Here is a 12,778-nt window from a genome sequence, read left to right as displayed (position 1 = left end):
TAAAAGCGGCAAAATTTTAGAACTTCAAGAGGTACTAAGCAGCATGACTTAGGGCTGGCAGAAATTGAAAATTCATTTTACTAGCCCTGCTCTCCTTCTTCCCATACAACCACTCAAGGGCCAAAAGCATGGTTCTGGCAAATATCAGTACATCAGTCAGTGTATTGTTAATGTGTATGGTGCAACTCCCTAGCTAGTAGGTGTTTGAAAGGGACTTGTGAGAATCGCAGTTTGGAGAAGAATCATATTTATGGTGCACCTGCTTTCTTTTGTTGAGTATTAATTCTATATTCCTAGATATTGTAAGGGGAGTTTTTTTATTATTTTATTTTATTTATTTATTTTTGGACTGGTGGTCTGGATGTTGAGATATTAGATACTTGCAGTTACTAGATGTCTGGATTTTGGACTTAGTACTATATATGCATCTTTTATCTATAAATTTAACAAATTTGTTATTTATGTTTGAGTTTTCAAATTCAAATCAAATTTTGATAAGGTAAGTAATCAGGAAAGTTCATATGTGTGAGCACCTGGATTTTTGTGTTTATTTTTTGCATCATATCAAAAATGAACAAAATAGCTGGGATTGTTGCTGATGAAATTACAGCAAACTTCTTGAATTTAAAATTCTGAAAAACTCATAAAGACTTTAATACCATATTACATTAATTTGTCAATGGATAGATCAAATACAAATTCATCTAAATTAATGATGAAATAATATTAAATGAAACAAGTTAATATCATTTAATAAACTTTAAAAAAATGTATATTTTGAACTTTTGGTCTTCTGTCATAACAACCCAGGAAAACGTAATTTCTTCTTCTGTATATATGTATATAAAAATGACCCTAAAATACAATGTACTATATTTTTTAGGGAAAACTGGCTATTCTGTCTGCCATGAACTGTTTTATGTCAGTTGATGATGAAACCAGTGATGTCATTGCAACTTCAAAAACAGCTGGACCAAATGAAATGTTGAAAGTATGTGTTTACAGAATTTTTAGACTACTTTATATATTTCTTTAAATAAGAAATTGTCTTCATGCAAGATATAATGTGGCACTGGTATGAATATATGTATTATGTTAGGTTGACTTTTGCCTAATTTCATATTCCATTTGATGCAGTATGTCATTATCATTGTTAAGAATGCTACAAAATAAAGAGTAATTTTTAAAATCCTAGTATTGCAACATTAAAAACAGTTGGACAGATAACATTTTGAAATTATGTGTTTACAGAACTTTTGGACTATTTCATCTATTTCTGTAAATAATAAATTCTCTTCGTGCAAGATATAATGTGACATTGGTATAAGTATAAGCAGCAGTAAAAGAAAATGGTGAATTTTTAAGAATCTTACAGAATATATCAAAACTCTGATTCTAGTATCCTATGGTTGAACTTTGAATAAATTTTAAAAAAATTGCATTAATTAATGTGATACGTGTTAGCTTGAATCTGAAACTAATATATAGTATATGTATTGTATTGTAACATATTGTATATGTTATATGTATTATATTAGGCTGGTTATTTTTCTTAATTTCGTGTTTCAGTTGATACAGTATGCTGTCATCAGTGTCACTTTTGTTTTGCATAAGTTTTCAACTCTTGAAATAAGTAAATTTCAAGGTTTGAAACATTTTGCGAAATAAAAGTTCTTTCTGTATTTGGATCGGATATTTTTTCAGGGAGAAAAATTTCTAAGAAACACTGCAAGTAACAAATACTTGATAACTTGAGCCAAATGCCTTATTTCTACAGAATTCAAGTTTGCAAATCAGTGGTTTAATCCTCTGATCCATTTAAATTGAGATCTACTTTTCATTGCACTTTCATGTTGTAAATAGCAACAATAGATGAATGGTGATACAAAAATATAAAAACAGGTAGAGGAGACCTAAATAAGCAGACTTTGTAATGGAATTTATGTGCATAAATGGCATATTGAGATGGTGTAGGGTAGTGAAAGATAAAAGTGTTCATAAATCATCATTCTTCTCTTGGATTTCAAGAGATACTCATATGCATCGCTACAAGAATATAGAGCTTGCCAACATGTATTTTATCTGTGGATCTATGGCTATAATAGAGCTTAAAGTAGGTACTTTGGAATCTTTCTCTGTACCTTCTTTGAGTAGCTGCTCCGTTTCCGTATGCAGTCCCTTAGATGAAATGCATGTTGACAAATTCTGCATTTGCATAATGATGCAGAATGGTTTTATCTGCCCCCTGAATAGTGCCATGTATTACTTTAACACACCATTTCTGCACTTGCATTCCATTGCAAAATCTGCTTATTTTGATTCCTTCAACATTTTTTGACGTATTTTTTAATTACCCTGTATGAAGTATTTTTAAGCTTAAAACCATTCAGTGATTAAGTAAGTGAAAGTACTGAACTACAGTAATTTCATTTTAATTTAATTCCTATTTAAGTAACTATATCTTTTGCTCGTAATGCTGATAAGATGGAGATCCTATCCTTTACAAAAAGCATCTCTCCTCACATGAATCAGAGAGGATTTATTTCGCCATATGTAATTTGTTTATCTTTATCAGAAACAACTGAAAAACATTCAAAATCAATATTTCTTTCTTTTAAAAGCTGAGCGAAATTGAATTTGTGAAGAATGTTAGAAATGGGGAAGTAATCATAAAAGCTAATTGATGCATTTCAATTTTCTTATAATGCATAAAAATGCTGGATATGTAAAATGTTTTCCTTATATGAAAAGTAAACTGATTCTTAAATGCCTATGATATTCGTAGCCGGAACATGGCGTCGAAAGAAACATTTCTCAGAACATTGTTCCACTAAAACGGGTTATCATCTTCACTTGGTAAACAGACTTGAAAGCCAAACAGGAATCAGTTATCGCTCAGATTGGTGAAAGAGATGTTTGCTTTCAAATTCTGTATACATACAAAATATATTTTGTAATTATTTTAATACTGTTGCCTCAATACCTTGGCAAAATGACATGTGTTTATTACATTAATTGTTATTTTTAAATTGTATGTTATTTTACTTTGATTCTTGTAATAATCTGTTGTATATATTTTTGTAAACACTTTTACATCGTACATTCAGTGATTTGTCATTAGTTTTGATTTTATTATTGTAAACAATATTTTTGTATCATATGTTTTGTGATGAGTAAAAAAATATTAATTTATCCCCAAAATGTTAAATATTGTTCAGTTGTTTTTTTGTTTAAGTTCCAAAGTAAATTACAAATGCAAAGGTTGTGTAATTGGGTGAATTTTAATGATTAGCTAATGCGCAAAATGCACTTCAATAATTTTCCAACTGTGTTTTCCATATCCATGATAATGTGCAAAGAACTGATGACTACAGTTGCTGCCAATTTCATGTTTGTTATATGAATTAGAAGTAATTTCAAATAAACTTTTTGGCAGTGTTCATTTTTGTATCCATACACATATATTCAGTCTACCGGAAAGTTCTGTTCGTTTTTATGACAACAATTTTTTACACATAAGCACATGTTTATTTGGCATATGTTTGGCTCTCTATTTTTATCGCTTAATCTATGCATACTGATAAAGCAAATTAACTAAAACAAAGTTAATTCATGTTAATCTTAAGTATGAAGTGATAGTGTACCCATGACTACTGATAAAGTTCATTTACGCCACTGTATTTTATACAAATCTCAACAAGGAAGAAATGCTACAGAAGCATATAGAAATTTATTGAAAGTCTTTAGTGAAGGTACAGTTTCTGATAGGACATGCAGAAGATGGTTCAAAAAATTTGAAACAAGTGATTTTGACCTTTCTAATAAGCCATGTTCTGAGAGACCATCTTTGATCGATGGTGGTGTTCTGGGAGACCATCTTTGATCGACCATGTTGGGGAAAGATCTTTTTCTGACAACATCAAAGATCACGGAAAGGCTTAATTTAGCTCATCAATTTGGACCATATTCGGAAGAAATTATTGGTGTGGAAATATTCAAGATGGGTGCCATTTGAATGATCGAGTCATCATATGCACATCTGTGCTTGCTCGGAACAAAGTCAAGCCCTTCTTTAGTCGAATGATAACTGGAGAAGAAAAGTGGATTATCTATGAAAACATTGTAAAGAAAAGGGTATATTGTGAACTCAGAAAACTTAGCCCTTTTGCCTCTAGACCAAATTTGACTCTGAATAAGAGAATTTTGTATATATGTTGGGACATTCAAGGACATCATGAGCTTTTAAAACTGAACTAAAAGATCAATTCGGAGAAGTATTGTCAGCAACTAGATCATTTAAAGATAGCAGTCCAAGAAAAGAGGTCAGCAATGTTCAATAGGAAAGACATTATACTGTATCATGATAATGCCAGACCACATGCTGCTTCGGGGAATTTTATCATATCTACCAAAATCCTCCAAAAATGGGATATAGAAATTGCTCTCATGCTGGCAATACATCATTAATAATAATGGCAATTATGTAATCAAGTTTATTGATGGGAAGAAAAATTTTTATTTATTTCGTCCAAAGGGGCAATTTGCCCAGAAGGACTATTAATTTCGTTTTGGCATTTTGCGTCGATCCACGTTAACCATTGTTTCACTTTTCAAATTGTTGCCTCCAAATATTATTGCCCTGCATTATATTTAAAGAAATTAAATAATGAAGAATCTGCATGAATGTATGTATGTTTCTCGCATTGTGCTAAAACAACGGTACTTAAAGCCATCAAAATTTGAATAACATAATCTTCCATAGAATATGGGCATGTGGAAGCCCTAATTTGAATTTGAAATTTTATTATCAATTTCATATTTTGTAACACTTCATTGAATTTTTTATTAATAAACTAAATGATTTCAAAGTGAGCAATGGCAACGCTGGACGGAAAAAAAAAAACACATTTTTATCTCTAGCACGCAAGACTCTGTATCAGAAATACTAAAGATATGCTCATTTTAAAATTATTTTGTGATATTGCTGTTGAACTAAATTTTATGGTTTAAGTGCGAAGAACATATTTAATAAATAAAGGTAACACACAAAATGTTGAAAAAAAAAAAAAAAGCCTTTGGACGTAATTTAAAATCTGAAACTTTTCAGATTTTTTCCTTCTTTTAAATTCTAAAAAAAGATAGGACTTTCCAGTAGACCAAATATATACACATATCTAATAAGTCATATATTTACATACACAACAGAGAGAGAGATGTGATTGGTTTAAAAGTTTTTTATGTTTTTTTATTAGTACAGTCAAAAGTCTTTAATTCGGACTCATCGGGACTTCGGCGATTCCGGATTATCGGTTTTTCTGGATTAAAGATCATCAATTTAAATATGGTAAGATGGCATGCAGAAATTATAAAATTAAAAATATGAAACCATAATTTATGAAGTAAAGAGCAATTATGATCTAAAAGATATCAAAATTTACAAAAAAAAAAGCTTAATATTTATTTGTTTACTTTATTAAACATTTCTTTCAACGTGCATGCGTAAAGCATACATTATGTGTAGTCATAATTAGAAAATTGCAACCAGAAAAATATTTGATGTGTATTCATGATAGTTGCAATGACGAGGAATTTATTTAAATCATATCAAAGATGGAGTACATCGAGATGAAATACTACATTTAATAAGGAATTGTAAGCCGAATAAGATAAAAACATCTGCCCTGAAGATAAGGATAGTGCTGACAGATCAATTTCCAGTTCATTTTGCGCATCGACGTCCCCCCCCCAATAGAACAGCATGAAATTGATAAACAGATTTTGGAATGGTTAGAGAAACAAAGGATATACCTTTATCCATTTTTTGCAGCAATTCCTTTTTTTTGTTTGATGGACATCGAAACATGCTTTCGCTTTGTAGATCCTTTGGCAGCTCCAGAATCGGAAACTCTTTTTGACATAATCGAAAGTTCAAGCTTACTTTTTATAAAATTGTGCTAACAGTCTGCAAAAAATAATAAGCTGGATCCAATTAGAAGATTAAGGAACAATGCAATCTGCAACATTAATTGAAATAGATAATTTTAGCTTAGCTTATACCATCCGTTATGCATTAAATGCGCATGCATAGACATATCATGTGCATGCGCAAATGCATATGCGCATGCATAAAGGCATTATGCGTTTACGCATCCACAGAAAGTTTGTAGTATTAAGGTCCATATTATAGATCATTCCGGATTATGGACATCCGGATTAAAGACTTTTGACTGTGTTAATGTAATGAATAAGATTTATATTAATGAATATATATACAAATGTTTTTCATCATTCAAAATAATAAATCCATAAATTTCTAATGTTTTAATGTGTAGCATTTATAATAAAAATAAAGCTCTTAGCGCATTTATAATCTGAAAAGTATTTCATTAATAACATGAAAATAATAGCATACAAATTTAATATGTATTCTCGTTATTACATAAACTATGTTTTCCTTTTTTACACACCTTTTATGCTGTTTACAGTAACTCACTGATTATGCAATTTCAGTTTAATAATGGTAAAATTGTGCATATACAAACAGATTTTAAAAAATTATTCACCTTAAATTTAATAAAAAAAATTCTCTTATATAACAATAACATTTCTTTTCACACAGTCAGCATGAAATGAGGCAAACTTAGTGAACTTTTGGGGACGAATAATTTCTAAACAAATCATCAAAAATAGTACGTCTTCACCAAGCACATGATAAAATACTGTCTACTCTGAAATTTCCATGATTATAAATTCAATGAATATATAAACATTTTAAAAATGACTTAGACAGTTATACCACAACAAAACAGTAATACATATATGGCTTTTTTCATATTTCTTCAATTAAATCAGCTTCAATTTCCATTGTTCAGGATCTCACAGTTGCAGCCATCGCCATATTGAAAATTATCCATGATCCTTCAGAAGCAGAACTTTCGTCTGATTTGGTTGATCTCTATGTGGGATACAGCTACAGGTGAAACATTTTCGGAAGTTTCAATATGTTCCTCGTAGCCAGGACATCCCTTCGTCGGCTAGATGGAACATTTCTCAGAAACCTCCCATTAAACCAATGCTACTAGAATCTAATTACTTGGAAATGTCCCGCCTAGCCCAATGTGTCACTAGATAGGGCTTTTATTCTAAACTTGCAAAATTATGACTGAATTTTCAGTTAGTTATTCTTCTTACCAATATTATTAAGAATGATGCTTGATTACTTTGTTTTAAAGCAAAATATTATTAATGCTATGTATTATTTCCTTTACTTATGTAATGTTAAATAAAAAAAAATGTGATATTTGCATGAAATCTGAAGCAACTTGGAGAAATGATCTCGTAAATTAATTTAAATTGAATAAAGGGATTTTTTCATAAGATTCTGCTCTGAACTGCAAATTTATATGAATATAATTAAAGCATTCATAGCTTTTATTTATTTAATAAACTAGTTGTATATTCGAATATTTTAGATACGATGTAATGCTCCAAGAGAGAAGAATGATAAAGATGATATTCCACCTGAAGAAAAGGGTTCCATTAAAGCATGTGAAATAAATTATGTGTAAGTACTTTAAGAGATAAAATTAATATGATTATTCATATGTGTTTGTATACATAGAGAGAAAGCCTGATTGAAAATTCTCTGGCTGCCAAGCTTTAAAGGGTAATAGGATATACCAAAATAAACATATTCTGTCAAAAATGCATGTCTACAACTAGAATCCACAAAGTGAATACATCCACAATGTAAATATTCACAAACTTGAGTCAAGCAATCTTTAAGAGTGTTATCAAAGGTCCAGTGGACTCAGAAAAATTACATGCCAACTGTTCCAATTCTGACATCTCTAGGATTTAAATTATAAAAATTACAAATGATATATTTTTCATGTATACCTTAAAAAAACACTCAATAAGTGTGACTAATAAAATTTAATCATAGTTATCTTAAAAGTCAGCTACAAATGTTCATCGTAAATATTCACAAACTTAAGTCAAGCAATCTTTAAGAGTGTTATCAAAGGTCCAGTGGACTCAAAAAAATTACATGCCAACTATTCCAATTCTGACATCTCTAGGATTTAAATTATAAAAATTACAAATGATATATTTTTCATGTATACCTTAAAAAAACACTCAATAAGTGTGACTAATAAAATTTAATCATAGTTATCTTAAAAGTCAGCTACAAATTTTCATCTTGTTTTAAATTATTTATTTATTTATGTATTTTATATGCATGTCTTTTTAATTTTCTTGGATGGTTTCCCTTCTGGTGGTTCTTTTTTACTTTTTGAGGTATTTCATGCATTCTTCTGATTAATGAATCCTTGCTGATGTTTTCCACATTGGCTTTCTTCTTTCTTGTTGCTGTTTGTGTACTTTGCACCTCGTGAGCTTTCTTAATAAGCAGCTCCCACCCCCTTGGTTGGCAACATTTTTGTGGTATTCATCACATTTTCAGCAATGGTTTTGCACTAATTGAACATTTAACTTTCTTTGGTACTTAACAGTTCTTGACAAGTATTTCTTTTTCTCCCAGCACCCTGATTTTATTGAATGTTATTGAAGTACAAGGGAATTCCATGTAAATAAATTACGTCCATATGTGTCAAGAGTGCAACAGATAGGACTAATCTTTAAAAGGATAATGACTTTGGAAATATACACTATGCTCACACTGACCAAAGTGAAAAAAACACAAGAAGATATTAGACGGTATATTCAAAATTGTCGTGGACGACTGGATCAACAACGGTGTCATGAACTTGGCAATATATTATGTAAGTTCGCAGATGTTTTTAGTAACAATTCTGGTAGTGCAAAAGTTGATGGCTAGATGTCTTAAATGATAAAGATAGCACACATACTTACACTAATATTACATATTTCAAAGGAATTACCAGTTTCAATAATATTCTGTGTATTTACACAAAATACTTTCTTATCTGTGCATGCATTTTCTTTTATTATTATAAATCACAAGTTTCTAAATCCTGAGCTGAAAAAGCTGGGGAGGAAATACATGAGGTGGAGAAATATGCAAATGAATATAGTAAGTATTTTAGATGAAGATGTGTTATTGGAAGGACAGATCTAAACCATAATTTTTATGCTCATTTAACTGTGTATAATTATTAACAGATGGGAGACTGAAAGTCAGTGAAAAAGAAATTTAATGATTAGGTGTAGTAATAATAGTAACTTATCCTTAATGTGATTTTTTAATTAAAGTTATTATTAATTTATGTGGGGAGATTAAATGTTAATTGATCTTATTTATCAATCACTTTTTGTATTATTTTGAGAAATAATCCATTTTTTTGGTATCAAATCAGATATTGAGAACTACTGTTTATAACAAACCAACCTTTTGGACTCAAAGTTTGTTACAGCAGAGTTTCACTATATACACATACATGCATATAAATTCACATATAAGTGTAGTTGACTTATATGTGATTATACTTTACTTTTACTAATACAAAATTTTATTTCAGAAAGAAATTTCAAAGTTTTCAAGACAGAAAATTAAGAATTAATTTAGAAGACAGAACAGCTGTCAAAAAGGCAAAACAAGAAGGCAATCTTCATGAGGTTCTACTTGATAGGTTTGTAAAATTTTTACATTACAAAAATAAATAATTTCATATCATATATATTTAATCATTGAAAGATACATTTTTGACTTATACTATATAAAACATTTATGCTTTATATTTATCCATTGTATGATAGCATTGTGATTTTCTGGTAATTTTGAAATACCACAAATATAAATGTGGCTGGTTGATTTTTTGGTGCAGCATTTACTTAAATGTAAAATTGAAAACTAAGTCTTAATTATTTAATGAATAATAGAGTGCACAATCATTTTTGGCATTAAAATGTGTTTACAAAAACATAAATGTAAACTGGAGGAAAATTTGGGTTCATCTCATATTTACAAGAAGTATAAGAATCCATCATTTATTCATTAGGGGGTAGGTGTTGGAAATTTTTTGTTTTAAATCTTTTTTATGGTAAATATTATTCCATCAATTATAAATTAATTTATGGTAAAATATAATAAATTAGAGCAAAATTAATGAAAAAAGCTTATCTTCAACGAAATTTTTTGGGTATTGGATAATTTTTTCCCCTTCACTTCTTAAAAGTATTTTTCCACTATTTATTTTTTTTACTATTTTTTTTTTTTTTTTTTTTTTTTTCCCCTCAAATGAAAAGCCTACTGTTAGTCAATTTAAAGAGACAGCTAAGGTTTAACTCAAGTTCAAATCTTGAGAAACAGACATGGTCATTTTCATGTTTTTTCCCATGGTCTGACATGAATATTAGCTTGTTTTCCTTAAAAATTCCTCCTTCTTATTAAGCAAATAGCCCTTGCATGCTTTGCCATAATCAGCTAAACAAACTTTTAAAATAAATGGGTAAATTAAAAGAATGCTAATAGTAAAAAAATTATGTTGACATAAAAGATTTGGAGTGAAGACCTCTTGTCTTTAGTACTACTAGTAAGCCATTGGAAATATTTTAAATACATGTTATGTAGAATTTTACTGTGGATGGATTTTGCTTATTTTTTAGAAGTGCATGTTTATTCTTCACATACACTATAATGTTTTTTAAAAGTACTGAGATTTGGAAAAAAATTAATCAATTTGGATTTAGACAAAATTGATGAATCTAAAGCTTTGATAGATAAAATCTGTTTTAGGTTTTTATAATCTACATAATATTTTGGAAAGTAATTTTGTAGAATAATTTGCTTTTGGTCAATAGTTAGTGTTTTTATTTGATTTGATTTCATGCATAGCCATTATGCCATTGTAAGTTTATTATTCAAAATCCAAATGATTCTGTACTTGGTACACAATTTATGACATTAGTAACATCTGTTATGAATTATAATAATGATACAAATGTTCATAAAAGTTATCAGCTGGACAAAATATAAATCAAATGTATTTTAAATTCAGTTAGATATATTAATAAATAATTTAAATATCAAAAAAGTGTGTTTGATGCTTTTAAACTACTTAATTTGTTAAAGAATTGCAGACTGATTAAATTTATAACATAAATTAAGGATTTTATCTTTTGCCAAAGGGCAATATTCTGAGAACTGATTATGCATGAGACTGTATGGAAAATAAGTGCACAGTGGTAACACTTACTATGGTCAATGAGTGATATGTGAATGGTAGTATAACATTAGGTTAAAACAATAAACATATAAACATTATTTGAAGAACATTTTAATTTACCCATTTATTTTAGTTTGTTAAGCTGATTATGGCAAAGCATGCAAGGGCTATTTGCTTAATAAGAAGGAGGAAATTTTAAGGAAAACAAGCTAATATTCACGTCAGACCATGGAAAAAAACATGAAAATAACCATGTCTGTTTCTCAAGATTTGAACTTGAGTCAAACCTTAGCTGTTTCTCTAAATTGACTACCAGAAGGCTTTTCATTTGAGAAAAGCGGAAAAAAAAAATATTTGTGAAAAATATTTTTAAGAAGTGAAGGGGGGGGGAATGATCCAATACCCAAAAATTTCGTTGAAGATAAGTTTTTTCATTAATTTTGCTCCAATTTATTATATTTTACCACAAATTAATTTATAATTGATGGTAAGTTACAATTTATTTACCATAAAAAAAGATCTAAAACAAAAACTTTCACACCTACCCCCTAATAAATAAATGATGGATTCTTATACTTCTTGTATAAGAATCCATCATTTATTCATTAGGGAGTAGGTGTTATACCCCCTAATGTAATTAGGTCCAATATTTTTGGAAAGGACTTTGTTGAGGATGTTTCTAATGTTAAAAATGGTTGTAAATGGCCCTTTCATAAAAAAATGTAGCATGCATTAATTATACTTCATATGATAATCTTTGTGGTAGTTATTATTTATCAAAGTAGAAATTACAAATATTAATTTTAAGATAATAGACAAATTATTTTTTATCTTGAAAAAATGCAAGTTAATAATTTTTAACATAGTAATTATGCAATTTTGTTGATCATTTTCAATCTTCTTTGATATATGCCTTATGAGTAAATTTGTTTTAAAAGTAGTGAGCACACAGAAACTTGTATTTTAAAATAATGGCAGAAAATATTAGTAAGGAAAATAAGCTGAGTGATAATTTTGTATGTATGATACTAATATATATCTGTTTTGCTTTGTTTTAATTTATATTAATGATTTTTTCCCTTAGGAGAGCAAAGATGAAATCGGATAAATTTTGCAAGTAATCTGTCCTTATTTTTTGGTTTGTGTACTATTAAATGAATCTAACATAACGTAATGATCTGCAAAATGCAGTGCTTACGTAAAGTTGAAAATGACTGTAATATACATTTCTGCATTCAAGAAATCAGAGGAAAGAAAGAGAATAATAACAGATATCTTACTTAGAATATCTGATTATAGAAACATGTAAAAAGGATTTAATAAAAAATTTTTATACATAATTTTACTAGAAAAATTTTTCAGTGCCTATAAACAGAAATTGCATTCAGTGCTAGGTAAAATTCGGCATAGTACGCAAACAACATCAAGTGCTGTGTTATATAGGAAAAAATGGATTATAAAATTTAATATCTAAGATATATTAGAATTAGCATGCCAAAAATTGAAGAACTGTACATGCCAAACAAGCAAAAATCACAAAAATTAATTTTAATCAAATTATGCTAGAACTAGCTTGCTGAGAATGTAAAAATGTAAACATTAAGCATTTTTGCTTAATTTTCATAACA

General features: G+C 28.9%; 1 protein-coding gene across 3 annotated transcripts in view; it reads left to right on the top strand.

Moving 5' to 3' along the window:
* Nucleotides 1-12,490, top strand: part of FRG1 (FSHD region gene 1) — a 42,563-nt gene extending 30,073 nt beyond the window's left edge. For all 3 annotated transcript variants that reach the window (XM_035370608.2, XM_035370611.2, XM_035370610.2), the window contains 4 exons: nucleotides 884-991; nucleotides 7,473-7,564; nucleotides 9,504-9,614; nucleotides 12,235-12,490. In XM_035370608.2, the coding sequence (XP_035226499.1) occupies nucleotides 884-991; nucleotides 7,473-7,564; nucleotides 9,504-9,614; nucleotides 12,235-12,271 (348 nt within the window). In that variant the 3' untranslated portion in view covers nucleotides 12,272-12,490. The remainder of the gene's footprint in view (nucleotides 1-883; nucleotides 992-7,472; nucleotides 7,565-9,503; nucleotides 9,615-12,234) is intronic.
* The last annotated feature ends 288 nt before the right edge of the window (nucleotides 12,491-12,778 follow it).

This window comes from Stegodyphus dumicola, chromosome 5 (assembly GCF_044657685.1).
Source record: "Stegodyphus dumicola isolate Sdum_Otavi_A_Nest chromosome 5, ASM4465768v1".
Taxonomy (NCBI): domain Eukaryota; kingdom Metazoa; phylum Arthropoda; class Arachnida; order Araneae; family Eresidae; genus Stegodyphus; species Stegodyphus dumicola.
Note: the sequence above shows the minus strand (reverse complement) of the source record. Positions and strands in the feature narration are given on the sequence as shown.